The sequence below is a fragment of the Bacillus rossius genome, assembly GCF_032445375.1.
Source record: "Bacillus rossius redtenbacheri isolate Brsri chromosome 9 unlocalized genomic scaffold, Brsri_v3 Brsri_v3_scf9_1, whole genome shotgun sequence".
Taxonomy (NCBI): domain Eukaryota; kingdom Metazoa; phylum Arthropoda; class Insecta; order Phasmatodea; family Bacillidae; genus Bacillus; species Bacillus rossius.
Window position 1 is genome coordinate 87,295 of NW_026962012.1, and position 26,537 is coordinate 113,831.

A 26,537-nucleotide genomic window follows, 5' to 3' on the forward strand; every position below is an offset into this window, starting at 1 on the left:
TTTTAAGTGCGTGAGAGTAATGGCATCTAGCGACATGGAGTGAAAATAGCTTGAAAGCAATGCAGTAGATTGTTTCGCGCTTAGCCAATGATAAAATTGTCGTATTACGATATTTGACTGCAGTCTATCGCAGTTTATCGCAGTAAACAAGCGTTGGACTCGAAACATCCTCGCTTTTGTAATAAAATTTTTTAAAAAATATATATTTTTAGGATGAACTTTGCGGGACATTTTTCAAACAACGGCGGATGAATGCAAAAGAAAAGTTAATTATTTTTTTAACTTTGAAAAGGGAAAAGGCAAAAATGAAATAAAAAATACGGGGGTACAGGATCAAGTAAATGTATATAATAAATAAAATATTATCATCACTACACACAAAATGCACGTGCTTAGATCAAACCTGTAAACTTACGCGTTCCCACAATAACTTGAATTACGGAACGGCGAGGCGTTTGCAAGCATCTGTGACGCGTCGGTATCCTGTTGCACATATACGATGCATGTGTCACAATCATGTCCAGTCACGATGTTGAGTTGCGTTACGACTCGTTGTTGGCGTGTCCGGACCTACCTTAACGCTCGCGGAACATCCACCATGAATATTTAAGCCGACAGATGCCTTCCCCGCGCACGGCAGCACCGCCGGCCGACGAACAAACCCGGAGTAGCGCGATAAGGCCGGGCGCGCGGCAGCCACGGATCACAATCTGACCCGCACGTACACGGCTAGCACTCCAATCCAATTACCCGCGCGACCGCCCAGGGGAGGAGGGGTTTGAGAGCAGCGCTGTCAAGCATCACGGGAGTGTAATCACACTAGTGACTAATACCGGACAGCCCTACGGTTATTTTGAGAAAACATTGCGTTGTTGTCACGTCAGTATGATCATTTATATATATATATATATATTCAATGGTAAGATAGACGGCAGATCCCTTTTGCTTTTTTTCCCCCCATGTGTAACATCTTAACTCTAGGTACTCGGTACATGGTAGGAGTAATTTCGTGAATGCAACGAAATTCGCGTGGAACGGAAATGTGTAACCACGGTGCCGCCATCTGTAGCGAATGGCGCGAAGCAAAGTTCACAAAGCCGAAGGAAAACTTTACAGTATTAAATGTTTTAATAAATTTTAACAAGACGGGCAGTATTTTAATGAAATTCCTTGTCGGAAATCAGGCCCAAAGCCGGGGTTTAGTACTTCCCCAAGTATTTTTCGCTTTTATCGGAGTTGTTTCAGTGTATTCAAATTTCGGTCTGTTACGGTAGCGAATTCTAGCGCTGGGCGCGGAAACCACTTGTGATTCGCGTCCATAAATGTATCTGAAAACACAATTTGCGTTTATTTATCACGCTCAGTATTATTTTTAAAAATTTCGGGTTAAATTTAGTATCCTAGTTTCGTATTTTATGTGTATTTGCAATACGAGAACACATAAATTGGCTTGTTATGGAGGTTAGCTGTTACACATCTCTGGCGAGTACTGAAAGACTAGCTCGCATTTTTTTATGACCAACAGCGATGAACGGCCATAGCTCAGTGATGTTGTCTAGCTACAGATAGACTATGCTAAGGAATAATGTCAGACCTATGTTATCTTCTTGATAGAGGCCTATCTACCGCCTTTAATAGAAAGGCCCGGCCACCTAGGACATCTACACTAACCAAACCCTACGTCCAATTTTTTCTCTCTCTTCATAATAAACGTTGTAATTACTCCGTAAATGCTATGTGTGTTACGAAATGATAGATGACAGACGGTATACACAGCATGAACAATCTATATTTTGAATACATTTGGTACCAAAATGGCTACAAAAATAACTTTATTTTAACTTAGTAAACTTTTTTTATCGTTACCCAGAATTATGGAAAAAATAAATCTTCTGTGCCGAATTTTTTTTTTAAAAAAAAGAAGCTTAATCGTGTTTGACAACATATAATACATTATATATTTTAACAATTGGTGTATCAATTATTTTCGTAGTCGCAGCCTTGCCGGTGCTGTTAGCATAGAGCTGACCGATATACGTCTCCAGTGTATTTGGTACAAAACTCTGCTGTTGCAGCGCTGTCGTCGTTATTACGTACCACGTGATGGCACAGCGGTGCGGCACTTGTTTACTGGCTGTTTTTTTTTTTTTAGCGAGAAAACAAACTTGGCGAGTCACGATTAAAAACTTTACTATTTATAATTTTCAATTACGTTGTTTCTTAACTTATTTTATTTGTTTTTATTACTTGTGTTTGAAATTTGATGAAAGAATGGCAATACATTTTTTAAATCACTTCTATTATCAATAAAAAAAATTGTAATGGCAAGAGAGTATCGAGAAACGTGTATTTACTACCTTCACCCGCGGGAGACCTAGGTTTCACAAACCCCGGGCCAGATATCCATAATAATCTACGTTTGTGCATCTTGAAATTATTTTACGATGTACCGTAAACGGTTGGTTGGATTAGGTCAGCGAAATTTAAAATAAATTACAATCGTGAAAATGTATGAATTCTCTGAAAATGGTGAATTTTTTTTAAAATTCCGACAGACTGAGGGGTGAACTTCGGAGCTCAGTGAATCGTAGGCGTCACCTTCACACACTGGAGCAAAAGAAACTGCGTGATTACAATGAGCGAGTTTGTTCTCGACGAGTGTGAATTCGAAGGCGAGAAGATAATAAACTTTGCCCAATGTAATTGAGTCTTTACTTGAGAAAGTAAAGGTAAACTCCACGCAGTGAGTAATACTACGTACCACCATGACAAAATATGACTTGAAATTCAGAACACCCGGAATCGAAAACCGGTCCAACCACTTTGTTTACAGAAGCACACACCCAATTAAAATGTAAGTGAAAAGTGTCTGCGTGTGAAACAAAACATTGACAAATGGGTTTTGGGGTACCTGCGCGCGCGGGTACGTAATAATTATCTAGATTACAAGAAAAGTTTTTAAAAAAATGTGTACAAAAGTTTAGTTTGTAACAGACCCTACAGCAAGCATTCATCTGACAAAGTGTGTCCAAAATTATGTCTGGTATAAAAAAATTCCTACGGAATTTTTCATTAAATTAAATTAACTTCAACTATCCACTATACATAAAAAAAAGTACAGGTAACCCAATGGCCAAATTACCTATGAAAAATCTTTACATTAAAATAAATTTACATTAATTATGTTCATATCTTACCAATCATTAACATAATTATTCTGTTCTAATAATATTTTAATTGCTGTTATAAAATCCAGCAACCCAATCGTTACGTTGCCACCAATAAGAATTGCGAAGAAAATAAAATTGTTCGTAAATCATGCAATTAATCTTAGAATGTTTTTCTAATCACTCCGAAATCGACGATGCATGACGCCCTAATTAATTGGTTCATTCAATCTAAGGAACAATGTACGGATGGCGAATGTGCATTTCATTTCGAATTTTTTTAACCCGGGAGTAGCATAATGCAAACCATCGCGCGATTTAAAACGAACTTGCAATCGAGTCGTGTTGCAAGATCGCGAGAAGATGACCGAGCCGACTGCAGCGTGAAGCTTTGGACTGGGATTCAAATACCGCACAGAGCAGCTGTTCAGCTGTTTTCCTAACGTCGTAAGGACTTCCGTCACGAGCTCGACTGTCGCGCCAACGCCAACTCCTACATACCCGTGACGTCATCATCCCTGGAATGCATTCCGACCTCTCCCACAAAAAAAAACATTTCGACACAGCCTACAGGCTTAGGTAGATTTCAAAGTAGGCTACATCCTTTTTTTCTTCTAAATATTTTGGAAACTTCAATAAACTCCAGAAACATTTTAAATTTCTCATATTCCATGCAGCGAAAATATTTTTAATGTGTTTAACAAATTTCATATTATGCCTAGTAAGGCAGTCATGCAATTATTTTTCATCTTCAAAACACCATTTTCATCCCTTGCACTAATGCGTGGTCGTATAAATTTTTTTGAACAAAGGCTTAAGGTAAAATTAAGATAGTTATTAATAAATCCCGGCTATTTTGACTAAAAAAAGTTTTTTTTTTATTTCAACCCCTGTTTTTCGATAATAGTTCGTTTCATCAAAAATTGTTCCAGCCAAAGGTTTTAGATAAATTTTAGACGTTTTACAATAAATTATAGTGGAAATAAAAGTAAATGTATTTAAAAAGTAAATTATATTTTGTTTTTCTACCTTTGTTATTTACACCCCTTGCAGTAATGGTTTGTATAGTCAAAAATTGTTTCAGACAAAAGTTTTAGGTAAAAATTATAAGATTTACAAAAAAGTTCGAACGGGTCTGATAATGTAGCTTCAAAGGAAGTAATGAATTTTTTTTTAAACTCCACCCCTCATTTTTTTAACCTCTTGCTGCAATGGTTCGTCTGATAATAAATGGTTTCAGACAAAAATTTTATGATAAATATTATAAGATTAATACACAATTTGTACGAATTCGATGTTGTAACTACGAAAATATTTGTGATTTAGGGAATTTTTTTTTGTCCTCCAACCCTTGTTTTTTCAAACCCCTTGCAGTTATGGTTGGTCGTATCAAAAACTTATTCAGACAAAATATTTTGGCATTACTCCTACGAGCTATAAAACGTTCAGACCGGGAATAAATTTTTCCATATTACAGGAGTTAGAAAGATATTTGTTGTTTTTTTTAACTTCCATTCCTACTCCTTTGGTCGGATATTGCCCATTAACGAACTCGAACGAGATTTTCCACTTACTAGATTGTATGCATCGGTTTGGAAGTGATTTGAGAAATTTTGCGACAGCTATTGTGTCCACAAAATTGTGAGATATACATATATATACACACACACATATACACACACATATATATAATGGGATGGCTTGCCACACTTTACAGTTAAATAAACACAACACACAGGCATAACCTAACAATCGACTCGAGCCCACAGCTCCTAGCAGCCACGCAAACAAACTCTGACACGGAGTTTAACCATGCAATATTATTTATTAATTTATTTTTGTTACACAACGTGGTCAAGGCACCTGCACTCATTTTCACACGAAACTTTTAGGCGAAATGCGAAGACGAATAATAATGATGGTTTAGTCAGTACATGTGCACTACTGTCATTTTCTGCGCTGTATGCACACGCTTCGGTTGCGGATGTGTAGCGGGAGCGCGAATCTGCCGGGGGGGGGGGGGGGGGGGTGGTCTGTGCGAGCAGCTGTGTTTGCCTCCGACACACAGCGCATGCGCGCGTGTGGGGCCCAATGACAGCTAAACCCGTCGATTGAATACCAGTGTGATTTGAGTTGAGGGGGGGATACCGCATGGAGACACTTTTTGTCACTGCTGGTTCTCACCATGTTCGCATACCACCCAAAATATTGGCTGAACTATTTTTAATGAACTTACATTAAGGTAGTGACCGTGTTGAACGACGGAAATTCTGATCCATACTTATTTGTTGCCAACATTGCGTAGTTCTAACACAAGTTTCCGCAATGGGAAAAAATAATTATTCTTTGCGAAATATATTACATTTCTACACACTCAAATTAATCAATTCGAATATTTTTTTTTTTTTAAAAAAAGAAAGTGGACAAATTAGTTGGGTCGGATTTAAACGAGCCCCTGTCATGCCACAAGGACGTATGTATGAAGGGGCGCAAATCTGTGGGATTCGCAAGTCGCAGAGGGTGTGGAGGGGGGCGCGGGGTTAGCCGACACGTCCTCCCTGAATACGGTGCTTGTATGCTGTACACTGCCCATATGTTGGCCTGCGTGCATACAATAGGCAGAAAACTTTGAAATATACAGAAAGTTTTCCATTTTAAGACATAGTTTTGACATCAAACCCGTTTCACAGTCAGGTTTTTGCAACTGCAGGCAGGCCCCCTAAGTGAGGGACTTCTTAATCTCCCCCACCCCCCACATCTACTAGGATCTACGCCCGCGCACGTAAGAAAGCCAGCGATTTATCCTTTCACGAAAGGCTGCATCGGCGGTTCTGTAGCTCTAAGTAAGGTCAACAAAAATGTCTGACATCCATACCTGCCAACTTTTTAGTTTGGTCATCAAGAAAACTTTTAAATTGGGAAAATGTATCGTAAATCAAATGCGGCAATTTTTTACATGCTTTATGTGCAATTATTTTCTATTTTTCTATTCCATTTGGTTTCTGCTAATTTGCTAATGACATGAAGGGCATAATGATGGCCTAGAATGAAAATCTAATACAGTCAATATTGTAAATGTACTGGGAAACTAAACCTATCCAGAATGTTCCAATTTACACAGCATGTATATGAAAAGCAAAATGATCAAGTACAAAACAAAAGCAAAAGTATTCACTAAACAAGATTACATAAAGACATACCTTGCTATATCTCATGTTTGTTTCATATTTCAGTCATCTCCTGATTATCATCCTTGATGCAATTTTAAAACTTTAAATGTGCAGCAGTTGCCTTCTTTGCTTTACCTAACAAGTCTGAGGTAAACCTTTGTTCATAACAAACACAATTTCTTGATTTCAACATAGAAATAGACTGCAAAGTTTCAGATGACATGGAGGACCTAAATTGGGTTCTGTTTTTTTTTACCATACTGAAAATGCGCTCACATTCTGAATTACTGTGGGGGATTGGCAGAATTGATAGCATTATCTTTGACAGTCTGTTATACTTCAGGAAGCCATCTACTCCACGAACTCTTGATAATTCAGCCCACTTGACATCAACAGTGCCTTCTTTTTCTAGAAGAGATGAAATGTCATCAACTTGAAGTGCCACAAATTGTTGCTGAACTTCATCCATGGCTGAATCTATTGTTTCATTGTCCTTCAAAGGAAGGATAAATGGAAACTTTTCCACAAAAAACTTAACAGAGGAGAACTTTGCAATTTCAAACTCATTTAGTCGAGCCACTTCTGCATGTTTCAGAACTTCACTCTTGAGGGGAAACTTGTTTACTATATAGTCGCAAGCAGTAACAAAATATTTCCGCACTGATGCAAAAAAACAATACTTTTCCTTTTTTTTCTAGTTGAGACACTAAAGCTGAAGTTTCACTCCCAACAACTACTTCATCATCTTCTCTTTGATTTTCAATCAAATGGTACTTAAGCAGAAGAATATTACCACTTTTCACAACTTTTGGCTTTACAAATTTTGATAATAGATCTCTCAGTAATGTGGTGAGAATTTCTTGAAGAATTTGTATTTGTGGTGAAGCAGACTGAAGTAAAACATTTACTTTGTCAAACATAGGTATCGTGTTTAGAAGGAGCGTACAAAATGTACAATTCAGTTCAGAGGAAAGAAACAGAAATAATTTTTCCTCACGGCTCAAAGACAGATTCTGATTTTTCAAAACTGGAGCACTGCTATATCTATCATCCAATGCAATTCGTTTACTGCTACTTGCCTCAGTGTCTGCAACCACGTCGGATACTCTCTTCCCATGTTTTTTTCACTTCCCTTTGATGGAACAGGATCATCTGCAGGTTTATGAATTTTAGGGATCTTGTATGACGACAGAGAAATGGCATTACTTGATTTCTTTGCTGCAGACACCTCTTGTTTAAAAAAACTAAGTAATGGTTCCCACTGATCCATCAATCTTTTCAAACTTCTGCCAAGTGATAGCCATCTCGCACAGCAATGCTTCAAAAATTTGTTTGTTTCTTTATTGTGCAACTGTTGAAATTTCTGCAGGCTCTCTTTTCGTTTCGCACTTTTCTCTAAAAAGTAAAATATGTCTATCAGGATGTCCTCTACTTTTAGTGGCAAACTTGCTACAGCCTTCTCTGCTGCCAAGTTTATTAGGTGACATGAACACCCAATAACTATTATTTCTTCATGATTTTCCTTCAGAAAAGCTGCAACACCATTCTTAGAACCGACCATATTCGGTGCATTGTCAGAACAAAACGAGACACAATTTTTTAGAGGTATATTTTTCATTTTCAGCTGTGAAAGCAACATATTGCCTATGTTCTTGCCAGTCGAATCACCGATTAACTTAGGCACTGAGAGAACCTTACTAACTATTCTACTCTCATCATTATCAAAAAAACGTAACTACAATCGGGTACAGCTTTTCATCTGTATCATTACTTCCATCTGTGGCAATGGAAAATGCACTAACCTGCAAACATTTCACAACTTCAGAAGTTACATCACACGCCATTTCATTTAAGATACACGTTGCTTTAGTACGACCGCAAGCAAATTTCTTTGCTATTTCAGAGTCCGGGAACATCTTTCTAAATAATGCACCAGCGTGGTCTGCTGCGTTTAATGCAATATTATGTTCATTCAAAAACGAAACAAAGAGACATTCTGCTTTCGTCACTTCCAACCCCGTGTGTGCAGTACTGGTGAAAAAGCTATCAATCTTCTTATTTTCTTCCTCAGAAAGCACGTTTTTCCTATGCTTAGGACACTTAACGTGTGTAGTTATGTCGGACCTACCTCCATGAGCAATACTAAAATCACACCGGCACACTGTGCAAAACACAAAAGTTTCTCCTTTTTGCGATTTCAGAATGCACGGGAATTCGTTGTTATACGCAGCACGGTAAGTCTGAACATATTTCTTGTTGGCTGGCTTACTCATGGTTCCCACCACGTAAATACACACGAAAAAAACGGTTGCGCAGCACTAAATTGGAACTACGAACAATAGTCAGCCATTTTAAACATAATATAAGGAACAAGGAACAGACCAAGGAGGTAAGGCTGACGTCACAATTATTGTGGTCCGTTCCTCCGTTTAAGGAAGCACTTTTTCGTTGCGGTAAGTGGAAAACAACCACAGACCGTTCAGTCCAAACCATATACAAAATACAAATAACTATCTCTTGTTTTGTTTTCATTCCGTCGGTAACATGGCCGGTACAGTAAAAGTTGGCAGGTATACATGGCCCTTACAGTGAACGGTAATAAACCACCACGCAAAAATAAATCCGTAAGATATTAAAGACGTCCGTAAAACCGTAAAATAGTATTAAAATCCGTAAAACTTACGGACAATCCGTAAAAGTTGGCAGGTTGTCACATCGTTCAGGATACGCTTTTACAACAGAAGTCTTAAAATGAAACCTTGACGTGAGAAAAGCGACCAATAAATTTTTTTTCTTCAAATTATTATTTTAAGGAGGGTTTATCGACGTACCGAGCTCTTTTATTTCATAATAATTAGCGGGATACTGCCTTTAACTAAATAACTTGCCCATTAAACTTACTTCGGCCATCCCGAGAACAGGTTAAGGCTCCGTCTCACACGCCTGGAAAGGGAGGGGGGCTTTCTTCATTGCTTTTATTTGAGGGCTTTTTCTAGAATTTTTAACTCAATGCCTTCCTTTGTCTTTGTTGTTTTCCCTTAAATATTTTAAACATATTTAATATCGTGGGTGTAAAAACGTCGCGCAAGTGATGGCAATTACGATGGCTTGCGCGAATTTTTTTACGCCCACGATAATTACACTCAGTGCGTGTCTATTAGAAGAAAAAAACAATTTTGGGGCAAAACAACAAATGCAAGGGAGGTATCGGGTTAAAATTTTGGAAACAGCCCTTGAATAAAAGTAATGACTAGAGACCTGTAAAATTCGCGATTTCAAAACCCTAAAGGATTTAGACTCCATGATCTTCTATGCACTCGTGCAAATTACATCTGCTGATTGGTTACCGACTCGTAACACCTGTTAACTGGAATGATCGTGATTCGCTAATTCTTCTGTTAAAGATTTTTCATTGGCCCAGAGTCCTTCAGCTAAACTGTGGCCCAATCACTGAAGCAAAATAATGTCTAAAGTATTTGGACTATATCCTATCGCGAAATGAATCCGCGAATTTTACAGGTCTCTAGTAATGACGAAAGAACGAAAAAAAAGGTATCAAGATGGCGTGCAAGACCGACCCGAGATAGCACGTTCGACGTAATAATTTCGGTGATGCGACGCGATGTAAGTAGTTCCGGAACAAACCACCGGGCGGCGACTGTCCACCGTGAAGCGTCGCGGCGCAAGCCGTCTTCCAGTGGGTTGGACCCAGGTCATAAGTGACGATGGGAAGGGGGAGAGGCGGGGGTTGTCATTGTTTGCGACCGCTGATTGTTTCCCCTCACGCACAGCTCACACAGGACCTCGTCTCGCGGAACAAGAACAATGAGAAGGGACTGAAAAGGAGGGGGGGGGGGATTAATTCACAGCAGTTAGGGCACGCACTGCTCGACTGCGGAACACAATTCCAACAGCAGGGGTGAGGGGGATGGTGGGGCGTCAGCCGGGTGCGTTAAGTACACTCGTTCATACACAAAATGAAGTTGTTACGGCGAATACGCCTGCCGTTCAAATTTTTTTAAAAGCCTAGAAATTTTTTTTGACGTGATAACGTCTTCTAAATCGATGAACGCTGGCTGCACGCACGAAAAAGCACGACTCACTGTCACGTTCCGCCTGAGCCGAGCGTGCAAGAACCGGCCAACCACCGTGCGAGAAAATCTATGATATCAAACAAGTTAAGGCGGGCTTTTAAACTAATTGTTCATGATTATATTTAAACAAATTATTTAAATTTAAAAAAAAAGGAAATAATATTTGAAAATTAAAAAGTATGCAATGTTTTCTTATGACGTTATCATGTAAAATTATCGTCCGTAAACAGACTTTACAGACAACCCCATTTTTTATTTAAGGGTCGGTCTCATACGTCATGTGGATTTTTTTTCTCTTCGTTTTTAATGTGTAAAATCTTAGCTCTAGGTATACGTCCATTTTAATTAGTCTAATAGGGACTACAGCTAGAATATTCGTAGATAATTCATGGATTATAGGCAAATTTAAGCTGGACAGCATTACATAAAATTAAAATACTCAGTAACAAAAATTTAACGCCAGTATTCAGTGAATATAAAAAAAAAATATTTACATTCTGGATTCAGCATACAATGGTGAATACATGCATTAGTATTTACATAATTCGTTAAATTTAAATTCAGGCCTTGTCCGCACAACAATACTGCTACGTAAAAGCTGACATGGTTGCCATTAAATAAGCGTAGGTAGACCCAACCTTCGGCACCTCCATTCACTCTTCAAGGCCTCGCCTGAAAGTTTTAAGCTTTAATAAACACTTCTGCTCGGACTTACTACTCGCTTGAAAAAAAAACTTAACAGCCGTATCATTAAGCATCACGAAAGCAACTTCCACGAAATCTCTTTCAGCAAGCTGGGTTATACACAGCGTAAACTATAAAAAAAAATGTTCACCATAAATTACGAAGCATATTCGTTACAGATTATCCAAGGTTCATTGAGATTTAACGGATATTTTCGTACATGTGAATGTTTGGAGTTAACTTTCTTTAACCATGAAATCACACTAATTATTTTGCCCTAAGCAAAAACACTCTTTATCGACCAAGTGTCTGTTTACCTTGTTTACATCGAAACACGTGGGGTGATTTAAACGAAGATCCAATTATTTACAACTAAGACTAACTCGTCGTTTATTTGAGATGAATTTTTTCTGATATTTATAGAAATTCCAACATTGAAAGGACTTACTTTCTCGTGCGTTATATAATCAAATATATTCAAGAATTAAGGGGTTTTAACTAGTAAGGGGTGTACTTGTGTCGGTGAGGCGGGGTGATAAGTGCGACGCTCGCTGGTGCTTCTAACGAGGTATCGCCTCTAAGTGCAAGGCTCTGAACTGGCGCGCAGTCTTCTCGTGCTATGAAATATGAGCGGTAACCATAACATCAGATGGCGGAAAACTGAAGATAAAGGTGTAATGCATGGCTCTTGGGTGCTTTCAAGAATCTTGGCCAGGAGTTTCATGTGTAATAATTATTCTGCAAATGCCCTTTTTAGGACTATTTATAAGCGAAAAACAACCTAAGCGCATTCTTTTCGTAAACCGACACCACTGTGATATCTTGAGCAGTTTTCAAATCACGTGGTTTCTTCTGAAGCTCTGTACACCGCGTGTGTGACCGGGCAGGCGGGGCCATTAACGCAACGTCCGTTCATCGTACACGCTCAAGCACAAGTTTCGCCCGTCAACGTCAGTGTAGGCTGTAAGCATTTTTAATTTCGTCGCTAGCGCCTCGCAACGTTCTATGCCGTAACTATGTGCAAGAAAAAGAGCTACGAAAAATTCAAATACCAATACGTTGACATAAAGCCCTTTTAGCCCTTTCTTTGGCTGATTCTGTAAGCAAAAAGTCGATATACATAAGACGGCCACGCAGCGCACTGATAAATTCATTGTGAACCATAATATACATTCACAAAACGCGACTGAATCTTTGTGGCAGTTGTAAATCTTGATAAATATTGTCTTACACGTGGGCATAAATATGGGGGGGGGGGGGGGGGGGAAGAGAGGAAGAGAGAGAGCGGCCATAGTGCCTGAGGTGCCTTGAAATTAAAAAGCCTACGTGTTATGATTTAATTTCTTTCAGAAAAAAAAATATTTTAGTTAAACATTTTAAAATCCTTAGAAATTTTCTGATTTAAAAATTAAGAACCCCGCCTACTCGGGCACACGCACAGTGTGCAGAGCTTCAGGGAAAACAACGCTATTACAAAACTGTTCAAGATATCCAAATGGGATCTGTGTACGAAAAGAATTTAAGTGTTCGCCGAGGGCCGAAAAGTACTATTTGATTTCGGGTTAAGTTTTAAAACTGATTTTTAGAAGAGTTAAAATAGCTAGGAGTGTTTTCAGATAAATGTTTATGCATAAAACAACCGGTACAGATACTTGAAAGCATTTACAGTACTTGCATTACTCATTAACCTTCATTTCTATGGCATATAATGCTAGGGTCAAGGCTCAAATTTCACAGCTGTCCTATGGACGACGAGAGGACTGCGCTTAGAGGCGATACCGCGCTAGGAATACCAGCGAGCGTCGCGCTTATCATCCCGCCTAACACACATACGGGCCCCTTTAAGGTTAGCCGGGCTACACAAACGCATCAGCGCCAGAAGTAAAGCAACGGCAACACATGGCGTGTGGCGTCGGGTGACGTCACACGCGGTCGGCCCACGGCCGCGCGTGACCTTGGCGAGGTCCCCCTTCCTCTCCGCGGAACGCCGCGCCAATTACATCGTCTTCCACGGCGGCCAGTTGCGTCACCCTCGGGAGGCGGAGCCCCCTCTCCCTCCCGGCCAACCTCACCCTGACCGTGAATCAGACGGGGCCGGGCACGCGATTACCCCGCGGGAGATCACGTCTCGGCGTCCCTCCCGCAGACCTCCGCCGCGGTCGCCATCACACTGGGGCCCGCCTACTGTTCCGGGAAACATCGACACCTTAAAAAAATGTATTCAACTGTACAAACCCTTAACAAAAAAAATTCACGGTTCTTGATACATTTTGTACACTTGACGTTCAAAATAAGAGAAAAATCAATGTCAACACCTCCGAAGCTTTGGTACGAACAAAAGACAAGCATTGTATACTCTAGAGCACTGCAATAAAAGGCTATATACGTCTCTTCGGTTGGTTGTTTGTTTTCTATCTAAATAAAATCTACATTTTTATTCTAGCTTAGGGAAATTTTTCACAACTGACTTTGGACCAAAATAAGAGGAGATTCATTACCTAACTGTTATTGCTTTAAAAATAAAAACCCTACCTCTTCTATCCCCTTTAAATAAAGCTTCTTCACTCTGAGTAAATCTCGGGGAAGCGCCGGGTACTTGAGCTAAGTGGTAAAACATTAGTAATAATAAGTGGTCCTCCGCAATGTTTTGGCAGCACTGCAGTTTGTACATGCCGCTGTGACCTCCTGGAGGCGCCAGCAGTCTCCTAGGCCCGGACCTCGCGAAGGGCGACGAGGCAGATCAATACAGAGCCGCGCGGGAAGTGGGGCGGCCCAGTAACAGCAGCCGGGCTACAGTGACACGTCCCGTCCCCGCTCCCTGCTTGTACAGGACGTCTACAGATATTTGCTGAATCAGATCACGTGAGCTTTTAATATCATTTACTTACGAATACTTTATATAGCTCTATCACTTTTATTTTATACGAAAGCAAAAATAAATATAATACCTACTAGATCTGCCATTCACGTGAACATGAAATTTTTAAGTAAATAAAGATTTTTTTATTAGCTACTTCACGTTATTTGAGTGGACAGTCTTTTACTGCTTGAATTTAATGTGCGACTATAAACATAATTAAGACGTAAAAAATGCAAATTAGCCAACGGCAGCTGAAAATTATAATTTTCGTGACTTCCAGCACCGTTATGGTTTATTTCGTAAGTTTTTCGAGACTTCCGTGGCCTGCAGACACTATTGTTTTGTTATCTCATCTATTGGACTTCTTGCCATGTCGACGAAACTCCGGCTGGCTAGGCGCGGGGGCGTTAAGGGCGACACTGCCTCGGGCATCATACGCCTCGTCGCCTCTACGCGCCAAGGACAGAACTGGAGTGCAGTCTTCTGTCGGCAACGTGCCTCTATGGGACTTCTAACGGTGACGCTATCAATTACAAAATATAGTGTGTGTAGAATTATTTCAAACCCAAAAACATGCGTGAAAACAACCCGTTTTAGCCTCTTTTTTTTTTTTCGTTATTCCGAATGTAGCCTACACGTTATAGACGAAACCATGGAACGTAACTTGAACAGAAACGTGCACGCCTGCTGAGCGGTTTGTAAACGGTGTGTTAACACCTGTGTGGTGGCCATCTTGATGTGCGCTCGTAGAGCCGGTCGAGACACGCCGGCCCGCGACCTCGCGGACCTCCGAGGGTCGGAGATCAGGCTCGTTGACCCCGTCGTGTGTGGGGAGCCTTCCCGCGCAACACTGCTCCGGAGACACTGGGCCAGGTGTTACAGAGCGCCTACAGAGCGTCTCGCCCTCAGGTAGCAGTGTGCATTTAAATGGACAATTGCGCTCTCTTTTTTTTTTCCATTAACGATTTCTGTCCTCAGCGCTGTCCTTGTTCCTGTGTGCTCTGTTGCCAGGTGCACGCCATAGAGCGCAAAAGTTTCAGACACAGCTTTGTAATGTAATAAACTAATAACATTTTTTTTAATTTATCGAAAAAATTTGAAATTTGTAAGATAAAATTTGGAATGACAATCGTTCAACTCATTTTCCTGGCGTATTTCAACAAGAGCATCATCTGATAATTTTCAAATTTTTAAATATTTCTAAGGAGATGTAATTTAAAAACGCCATCTTGATCTCAACCGTTTTTCTTAACATTTTGTTGATATCATTTAATATTAATAAGTTTGGCTCTTTTCAACATTGCACATGCTTTCATGGAATGCCTTGTTATTAATAGTGACTGACTATTACAAATAGTTTCTCCCATGAAATAATAATTGGTGTTTATTTTTTGTCAGATTGACTACAACTCAATAATACTGTCAGTAGACACTATTTTATGGTCTTAGAAAATTCATGAAATAGTATAATTAAAAATATATTAACACTTGTTATGATTTAACGATGGTATACAAAATAAGACTTAAATATAACAAGCCGGGTAACATCAATCTGGCAACCGTGTTCGCCATTTACTCTGTACTGCAATCTGAGCCTGAATCAGACTATACATACCTGCAGTGGCTTCAGAAACCGTGTAAAACTGAGGTAAGAATGAACGGACAGGGGTCTTCCGAAGTGCGAGTGCAGTGTCTTATTAATCACTGCGCCATCTCGCTCTACAACTGCTCTCGAACATTTGTGGTCCTGCCCCCCCCCCCCCCCCCCCCCCCCCACCCTCCGTCCCAATCCCCCAATTTATTTTTCCTGGATATGTGGTGACAAACCTTTTAAAAAACCAGATCACGTCAGTTACAATCTAGTTTCATAGTGCAACTTATTATATCGTGGCTCAATGTGTGCACTTACATTACACTTAGATAAGTTCACTTAAGTGGCTGTAGTATTTCGCCTGGTGACTGAAATCTCCTTAAAAAGTGGACTCCCCGCACGAAAAATTTGTTTTCCACGCCAGTGGTCTCGAAACAGAATTCCATCTCACGTTGAAAGAAAAAAATCAAGCTTTAAAGCGTAACTCGTCTCCAATTTGACAATTTTCAAAAGCAGTAGGTATCACCAACGGTGTACGGATTCTTCTGTAACTATGTTATAAAATATTTCCCAAAATTTACCAGTATATATGCAATATTCTCTGCAAGGAATAGAGGCATATTACAAAATGAACGCAATTTAAAGATGATAAATAGGATAATGATTATTGAAATCTGAATAGTCATTTCGAAAGTGGTTCATATAAGTACGCGTAGAAAAATAATATTATACGCGTAATGACAACCCTATTAAAAACTTTAATTTCAAAATAAGAATGTTTGTGCATGTAGCTAACGTATATGTAACTTAAACATAGAAGTCACAGTCAGCTGTTAAATTCGTACCAGTTGTATTAGAAATGGTCTATTCTAAATAACGAGCTAAATTTGATGCAATGTAAAAACCGTGGGAAATAGCCCCCATGTCATTCACAGTTTTGGACTACAGATCGAGCCAAGTATGTAATTTTCAAGAGCTACACGTAGGAGGGGTGAAAAAAAAATACGTTTTTTGACTACACGGACTAGAAGCGATGGAAGCCGTTTTGTCGCAACCGGTTAAGTCTACTTGCTGCGCTGTGTTTACAACGACCCAGCAAGCCCCCACTCGAGTTGCGCAAGCGACGAAACAGCCGAACGTTTTTAAGTGGTCGCATAAATCAACTCATTGAGTCGACAAGCTGTACTTACTGAACTAGTCTCTCCTCTGTCTCACACACACACACACACACACACACACACCTCCTCTCTTTCTTTCTCTCTCTCTCTATTTCCCCTCTATTCGCCCACCTCCCTTACGTAGCAGCGAAAGGCCGGCTCACGTCCATGCCTTGAAGAAACACCAAACCTTGAGATGTAAATAGCGCCGTTCACTTATGGGCACTGGAATTTTGGGCGCTGGAACAGGAGGCTACTCTGTGTTCATTATACGCTAACAATTTCGTATATACCAACATCACAACTTCATTCACATTCAAAGTTATTTTATAATTATTTGTTTTACAATGACTCAAAAGCAAACTGTTGCGTTACTTACGAAATGTGATAAATGTGGTTTTTTTACAACGTTTTAGTGTTGAGAAAACCACATGCATGCTTAAGCTAGGTCACGGCCTAATGCAGACTCCGCAGAGTGGAGATGGAGGCCCAGCACTGCGAACAACCTTGAATCAGGGAATTACATCTTCAGCGAGCTTTGGCTTGGCGACCGTGCTAACCTCTGAGCCAATACAGCGTACCTCTACACGCGTGGGTAAGGGAGGGACGAAGGTCCGTTTTGCCATACAGGAAAAATATTTAATTATTAAAATTAAAATTGAACGATAGTTTGCGAGTGTTATTTACGATTTTTCTCTAACTACAGGGCCATCCTCCTTGTTTTATTTATTTATTTCCCATTTTGGAAGGGGAGGCGGCTTTCCCCTCCCTCCACCATACCAGGATACGTCCACGATGCACATCATAAATAACCGGTTAAATTTTATTTTATGTTTGGGTCCCAGCCAATAGGTATGCGTTAATTTCTAGTGAATATTTTTGATAGCTACAAGACCTGGAAAAGTACACAACGAGCTGTGCAAGACGGACACAGCAAAACACTTGGTTGGTTAAATCATCCGCAGTGCAATCGCTCTGAGTCTACGTCACAACCTTCCCAAATGAATGTTCATTGTGTTAAAGCTTAGTTTAGACATTGTTTCTGCGTGTATTGCTACGGAATACACGGTTCCTATAATGGAAGAAAGAAGTTGGCAAGTTAAAGTGTGCAATCTTTGCCGTACCAATAACTGCAGTCAAAACCCTTTTCCCACATGGATTAAAAAAAAAAACTTTTTTTTCTAGTTATAATGAAGTTAAACTCTAATCCCTTGCTGATGAGAAGTTAACATCTTATTTATTTATTTATTTGTTTATTTTAAGCAATACTCGCTTCTTGATGGCACTTCCGATTCTTCCTTACGAACTCCTTTAAAGCTATTTAACAAACTGCTAGCTTATTAATCTTCATACAGTTACGGTTTATTCTGCTGATCAATGACTTTCAAATTTATAACACACACCCGATGGTACCTAACTACTGCGTGGTTTCACGCTGTGTAACCTAGAAAAACTAAATTTGTGCAAACAAAAATATTAATTTTTCGTTGCATTAATTATTTTCAAGTTTGCGCAAAGGCGTGAAAAAATAAATGCTATGGCGAGGGGAACAGAAAATGTTTCCTAGCAAGCACGGAACAATACATCAAAATCTGAACGGCCACAAAATGTTTGAGCTAAGTTCCAAGGACGCGTGCAGTACAAAAAAAGACAGTTTCATTTTTTTTTACCTTCCTTCCATGTGACTTTCCATTAATGGTTGACTTCACTTGATTAGGTTTATTAGCAGGCTAACTATAAATATGTAGAATGTAGATGTGACAAAGGTTTTTACACAGCATCATCTCGAAGTCAAGCAAAAAAAATCTTAAGAGATACTTGGAGTCTAGTGTACGGGTAAGGACTGCAAAGTCAACATGCATATTTTTGACTAGGTGCATTAATTTTTAGTTCAAACATAATAGGGCTTGGCGTGGATATGTTCATCGTAACCTGACACTTTGAAATACAACCTCCCAAAAGCTCCCGTCGAGTTATCGCTGCCAAAAATAACTAACTAGCGTAACTTAATAGTCACGTGACATAGCCTATTACTAGGGCCATGTATTTTTCGCGATAAGATTTCCAGACCAGACATGTGTTAAAATAGTGTAGCGCTGTCTGAGTTTCGTAGTCGGCTGGGTTTATTTCAGGTGCACATCTACTGTCGGCACGCCAACCACAGCCACCCAGTGCGGAAGCAAACTTGTCCTGAATGGCCCGGCCAAATAGGGCAACGGGTTGGGGCATGCGTAAATACTTTTGACATTATTTTGCTTCAGTGATTGGGCCACAGTTTATCTGAAGGACTCTGGGCCAATGAAAAATCTTTAACAGAAGAGTTAGCGAATCACGATCATTCCAGTCAACAGGTGTTACGAGCAGTGGCGGATCCAGGATTTTGGTTTGGGAGGGGCTTGACCCAGCTGAGGCTAGGCTTTATCAAGGCAAACACTAAAACAATAGTGGACCCAGATGCTTTTGGAGGGGGCTTGAGACCCTTAGCCCCCCCTCTGGATACGCTACTGGTTACGAGTCGGTAACCAATCAGCAGATGTAATTTGCACGAGTGCGTAGAGGATCATGGAGTCTATCCTTTAGGGATTTGAAATCGCGAATTTTACAGGTCTCTAGCGATAAGAAGCCGAGACTAGCTGAAAGTTAAAACACTGTAGCATCGTCTCTGTTCCGTGATTGGGCGAGTTTCTTTCAGGTACAAGTTGATTGTTACAACACCAATCACAGTGGATCAGTGCGATAGCAAAACGCGTCCATAGTGGCTTGGTCAAATAAGGCAACGACTTCTCTAGCGGAAGACCGCCAGTCATAAGGAAGAAATCTCTGGTGTGGGTATACTTCGTTGCAGTCTAATAGGCGTTCAGATTTTTTTTTTTCGCGAAAAATACCTTTCCCCAACAATGGGTCCTGCTGCCAATTACAATGGGAACAATCGCTAGCTAATGAGCCATCAGATTTTTTCACGAAATAAAGTACGCAGTTCAGTGCGTTTGTGATGTGAAACTGTACAATAAACAAAATAAAATAGATTTTTAAAATTTGAATTACAAAACTTTTTTATAAACTGGAAACGCAATAAGTAGGAGCATGCATATTTCGCGAAAGGATTCAGAGACGCATGGGCGTCGCAACCGGGGGGGACGGGGGGACACGTCCCCCCCAAAAAATAAGTCTTCAATTTCGTCCCCTCCAATCATATATTTAGTTTCGTAGTTAAATTAAAAATATGATTTCTGTTATATAACCCATATGTTGCGCATGGTGCATTTAGTCCAATCGTGGTAATGTGAGCACTTTTTAATTCGATCTTCGTGTAAAATCAAAATCAGGTCCCATACCAAATACAGATATGTTAACTGTGTTTTTACAAATTTGTTCTCTGAAAATATTTTTTATAAAAAATAAATTATATATTGCAACCAACTATAATTAGAATATTTAGGAAAGAAAAATGCCTAAAAACCACCTTTTTGCACCTTCAAACCCCAAGTTTTCCCGGGGGAGGACCCCCGGACCCCCCGCTTTTTTTCCCAGGGGATGGCTATTCCTCAACAACTAAATCAATTGAAGTCCCCCCCAAAAAATATATCCTTGCGACGCCCATGCCAAGACGAGATGAAAGTTAAAGCACTGTAGCATCGTCTGTGTTTCATGACTGGGTGAATTTCTTTCAGGTACATGTCGATTATTACTACACCAATCACAGTGATTCAGTGCGGAAGCAAACGTGTCCTGAGTGGCTCAGTCAAACAAGGCAACGACGTCTCTCGTAGAGGCCCACCAATCAAAGGGAAGAAACCGCTGGTACGGGTATATTGTGTTGCAGTCTAATAGTAGGTCAGATTATTTTCGGGAAAAATGCCTGCCCCTAGCAATAAGGAACAATTTAATTTCTTAAATTGCTTTTCCTTCGAGGACAGCACAACGCATTCCATTGAGGAATTATAAGGAGAATCGGGGGCTCCCTGGCCTTCGCCGCCGCAACCCCCCTTTGCCGTCTTTTCGGAAACGTGCGTCATTTGACCGTCAGAGCCGCGCCAGAGAGCGACCTCGCGGTCGCCCCATCCGTCAAGCGCGGGCGTCGTGACGGGCGCATTTGACTTTCTCTCCCGCTCGCGGACAAGGCCGAGTCGCAAAACAAGTGCGTGCGAAACAGACAAGTCTTTACAATCACACGAGTTCCCTCCCCCCTCCCCCAACAAGTATCCTACAAAAGGCTCTGGAACGAACTGGACCAGGCGACGAGGCAATATAATAACCTAGCCACTTTCCAGCACAGGCTGAACAAACATCTCTGGAACACCTTAGCATGATCACTCCGCGGCTTACCTGCTGCGTGGATGTGTGAGCCAATTGTATTAGTGTAATTATCTCATATCTTAAATTGGAAAATGAATGACTTTCAACCTTTAATTACATTCCTGCATGTATATGCCTATGCTTGATTTCGAATTGCATATGAATTCGTTTATATTCAAACTTTTGTTATGGTTTATTCTTTCCCTTGTAGATTGCAATGTTAATGTAGAAGAATCTTTCAATGAGGTAAAATGTAAGAAAAGGCGTATTGCCTTAACTTTACCACCAAAAAAAAAAACACCAGAAAAAAAGACGAGGGCTAAATTCCCTAATTAAGAAAAATATAAACGTTATGTTGGAATATCTAATGACCGAAAATAAAAGTTTCGTAGTGAAGTTTGCTTCGATAAAATTTGGTTTGTATTTGGCGAATTGATTAAAAATACAATTAGCAGTAGAAAAAATTGGTTAACGTAAAAAAAAATAATTTTTGTATCAACTGCACATTTTGATAGGTGTACAAAATCAAAATGTTTATACTTACATTTCGGGTAAGCCAATCAAATAATTTTGTCGCATCTAGTAAATATTTGTTGCCCTTATGTAAACTAATATTTGTTTCAGCTGATCGAATCATTTGTAAGTACGCCCCAGGCACCTTGGGGTCTCGATGGTTGTGTGGTAAGATCGATCGCCTCCCACCACGTGGTTAAACGTGGCAGACGTCGCCAGTGGATTTTTACCGGGTGCTCCCGTCTCTCATAGCCATACGTTCCATAAATGCTCCGTTCCCAACTCACCACGCCCTCATAGTCTATAATGACTTTGATTTCGACAGACGTTAACAAGGTTCCCACACACCTATTTTAGACCACTTCATTAAATTTTCCCATTTTTCCATGTCCAAGCAACTATTCCCTCCCTTCTTGTCTCATTATCAATCTTGCTAGATAACATAAATATATTAAACTACAAATGCTTATCGAAACACTTTTCAATCACACATAACATGTTGAAGAAATCATTAATTTTTCCCTTCACAATACACTATTCGCACTATCATTTCCGTCAATGCTTTGTAACCAACCCTGGCAATCTGTTAATTAATACAAAAACCACTACAATTGATCAAAATTTCAAACAATACATTAGATACTGAGACCATGTGAATGAATATGGACATTTGTACAGTACTTCATATCATTATATCAATACACAATTGGTACATTGATTGTTTATCTTACGTTTGATTGAAGATTGAAACAAACGGGTTTCTAAAGACACGCTGAGCTTGTGATCAAAACACAGAATAGTTTTAAGACATTAAAGGAACCAGGGATTCGCAAGGAGGAGGGGGGGAGGGGACTGCCCGAGTGTTCTACACGCAGGGTTAACCAACAAGTCATCTCTATATAGGATTCTTGTAATGTATATTGTACACCACCCATATTTTAGATTGTATGCATGCAATAAGCTGAAAACTTTAAAATATGCGTAAAGTTATCCATCAAAGATATATTTGACATCAAACCCGTTTCACAATCACAATTTCGAAAGAGCAAGCAGGTCCCCTGAGTGAGTGGCTTCTTGATTCCGTGGAGTGGTGGGGGCACCCTGTCAAATTTCCCTGAATTTTTTTTTCCAGGTTTTCACGGCATATATTTTTTTTTAATTCTTGAGGTTTTCCTTGTGTGTGGGGGAACCCGGAGAAGCTCGTACATTCCTCCGCAGGATCCCGTACTCACCTTGAAATCGCCGACGCCAACAAGCTATAGCCCGGGTCCTTGCTCGACAAGATGGCGAGGAGCTCCGAAAACTTGCCGTGCATCATCCTTGGAGTGCCGACACACGCGACGGAACCGGCAGCGAGCGAACCTTCCGCGACGGACGACGACCGGCCTGTGGCCGGAACTGCTGCGGCCGCGTTCCTTTTAGCAGCCGCCCTTCCTCCCTGGCCAATCGCGGGCCGCTTCCGAGACGACAAGGCTTCCCGGCGGCGCGCGCGGTTTCCAGGTACGAGCCCCGCTGACGTCACGTCGGATAGCGGTCCGCGGACCCCCCCCCTCCCTTCCCAACCAGTGGTCCTGGAGAGGGGTGACGTCACGGGAACAGGCAGTACGCACGAGCTGCGCATGAGCTGAATCTGTTTTGGAATATTTCAAAAAATGAGACTACAATGTAATTACATTTTTAATGTAACAGATATATTCAGGTAAAATGAAAAAAAAAAATTGTATCGCTACAAAATAGTGTTCGCAGTAATACTGGGTTTGGATTTTTACCCGGGAATTTATGCTTCGTGTTGTCCCAGTACCTCCAATAGTTAAAAGTTATTCGTAAACTGTTCCCTGAATAGCTTTCCAGTATTAACTGCTGACATTAATAAACATAAACAAACAAAATAAAGTAAAATTTTTGAATATTCAAGACTCTTTTCCATGATTTAATATATCAATTATTTGATTGTGGCATCAATTTGGCGACTGTAAATTTATTAACATATTGTCGCACTGTATATATTAAATCATGGAAAAGACAATTAAATATTCTATATATATATATATACATTCTTGAACGAAACATCAATTTACGCGTCAATTTTCGTAAGAAATACTCGGTATTAACTAGGAAACATATTTAACATATGCAAAAGTAACCATACCCATGTGTTGTAAAAAGTTACAATATCCTGTAGTAATACAAACTATTTATTGGCAACTGATTTCCAAAAGGAATCTTTTGTAAAAGTACAGAAAACATTTTTCTGTGTATATAAGCTACTTTATATGCGTTACCGAGCTGTGTGAACCCATAAAATGAGCTTCTATGAATGGTGACATAATTAACTGGGGGAAAAATGTTCAATTTTGCCTGTTTGACTGACAGTTTACGAATAGCAGATAACATGACAAGTTGACGACTGCTCGGGGGTCAGTGAGTCGCAGACTTGTTTTCCGGTGACGCGCGTACGCAGCATCCAGGCCGACCAACTTCGCGGCGTGACGCAGCCGACGACTCTCCGCTCGCCGCCGCACGAGTTCTGGGTAGCGCTGCCGTCGGCTTACTCACAGCTGGGGCGCCCGGGCAATTTCGCGAGTTCCGTGGCATTGACCCCCGCAGGCTGGGGGAAGCCTTCTTTTCACAGACGAGAGAGCCAAAACCCGAAGTTCCCCGAAGTTCGTGCTTTTTTTCCGTATCTTTTATGTAGCTATCCTAACCAAATCAACCGTCCACAATGTTTTAAAGTATTTATAATGTAGCTAACCTAACCTAATTGACCATTAGTATCCTCTTATCAACACCGCCATATTTATTTACAATGAACAACCCCCCCCCCTTCCCACCACCGAAGATGCACGATCGGGCGTTTGGCTCTCTCGTCTGTGAAAAGAAGGATTCCCGCAGGCTGGTCTTCGTGGTGCCGTGTTCTCACAAGCCTTGAAGCGCCGCTGTCGTCCAGAGCAGCCGTGTCAGGCCGGCGCACGCGGATTCAGACCAAGGAGCATGTAAGACGATCTGGAGTGGACATGTGTAGGGCGAGAGCGAAGCCAGCCGGTTGCGAAGAAGGGTTGAAAAGAAAGAGGAAGAGAGCGTATTTCTACTGCAAACAAAGCCCCAGCCCACTTGTCCTTGAGGTTTGAGTGGCGCTGGTGTGCGGCTACAATGGTGATTTCCTGTAGCGCATATGGCTGTACAAATCGATGGAATTCCAAGCCGGATGGCGTTGCTTTTCACAGGTAATAACGAATTTTTTTTTCATTTGTTAACTAAATTAATTCCGAAAACTTTTGAAGCATCAGAAAAAAGTGGCAAATGTTTTAAACAGAAGTAACTAATCTTCGAACTTTTCGACAAACCTAAGAAAACTAATTAACAAAGAGAAGTTGTTTCAGTTGTAAGCACAATTCTTTACTTTTTTCATAGATTTCCAAAACGTGACGATCAACGACAGCTCTGGGAAAAAGCGACAAAGCTGAAAAATTGGACTGCGTCTCCGAACCATGCATTATGTACAGTGCATTTTGAAGACAAGTGGGTGAAAATCGCAGTTTTAAAACTATTGAAATGATAATCGGGATCATTTTTAAACATTGGTATTCCAGAATAAAACCTTACTAAATCAGAGGTTTTATGAATCGTTGTGTTATTTAAAAAGGGATAACGTATTTTAATTGCTCTAAAATACAGCTCGAGATTTGCTGCTGTAGCATTCTTGTCTTTTTGTACGTTCTTACATATAGGCCTGATTGAAATAGTTTTTACTTGTTTTGTTTACAAGCAGGTAATCGGTATTGTGTATTAGTAAAATGAATAAGTGAGATCACTATTACTCTACGTAATGTACGTTCACAATTGTAGTATTCACAATACTTCGAAACCAATGCCTGTACAGTGAAATAATATATCAGAAAAAAACAAAACATACTTAAAAGTTTTATGGATAATGCAATAATTTCAATTTGAATTAAAATATTTAATTACGCACGCACTTGTAAATAATGACAGTAATTGTGTATTTCTCAATTGCAGGAAAAGAAGTGTCGTCTCACCATTACATCAGGAAGGACCACTTCGTGTGACTATTTGTTGACATCTACTGCAAGTTCCGAGAGTACGCCTAACAAGCAGGTAACGGCAGTAAAATGAACTTTTAAATCCGTATGAACAAGAATTAACTATTGTTTAGCAAGTTAAACATTTCGCTCCATCAATTTCGCACAAGTTTCTTGTTCTTATAAGGAGGGGCTGGGATGTCAGACACCTCGGGTATTTATACTTCTGTTATACTAAACTGTAAAAAAAATATTGTAAATTTTACAAGAGTTTTCTTTATACTTTTACAAATCATGGTAAAAGTACAAGGATTTTCTTTGTAAGATATTTCATTTAAGAAGTTACAAAAGTAAACCTTGTAAAAGTACAAAGGAAGTCCTTGTTAAGGAACGAATTTTGTAGATTGTAGAAGAAAACATAAATACAGCAAATCTGTTTATTTTATATATCGAGACAATAAACGTTTAAAAATTCATGCTGCCTCAACTGAGTTCACGACTATAGATGAATAGGTCATTTGTAAAAGGGTACATGTCCAAAAATCCTCATTTTACAGGACATAGAAAAAATGTATATAGCTATTGAAAAAATGTAGATTCAATGACAATAATTTAATCGTTTATTTGCTATATAGATGGTTATAAAATTACGCAAGCTTTATCAGAATTTACAGCAATATACTATGTAAAAATAAAATTTATTAACAATTTTACATGTGCCCTTTTCCAAATGTCATATTCAAATGCAGGCGTTAACATTACATAATAAAACAATTGTTTTTTTTTTCTTCTTCTTTTGAGCAGTATACTGAGAATATATGGAAACACAACAAAGAATTAGTTTAAACACAGCCGCATGCTCAGTTAAAGCATTCAGACAAAATTTCTTGGATTTTTAATAGACTTAAAAAGAACACGAATAATGATGCAAAAATTGTTTCTTTCAGATTCCAGTATCTCACAGT

General features: G+C 39.8%; 1 protein-coding gene across 4 annotated transcripts in view; it reads right to left on the reverse strand.

Annotated features, from left to right (window-relative positions):
• LOC134542572 (protein gustavus) overlaps positions 1-26,537 on the reverse strand; it is a 197,383-nt gene that overhangs the window by 53,282 nt on the left and 117,564 nt on the right. Inside the window, exon 1 of one of the 4 annotated variants that reach the window (XM_063386944.1) lies at positions 22,765-22,977. The exons of the other annotated variants lie outside the window; for them this stretch is intronic. Coding sequence (XP_063243014.1) covers positions 22,765-22,850 — 86 coding nt within the window. The 5' untranslated portion in view covers positions 22,851-22,977. Of the gene's footprint in view, positions 1-22,764; positions 22,978-26,537 lie in introns of those variants that run through there. 4 annotated transcript variants of the gene reach the window in all.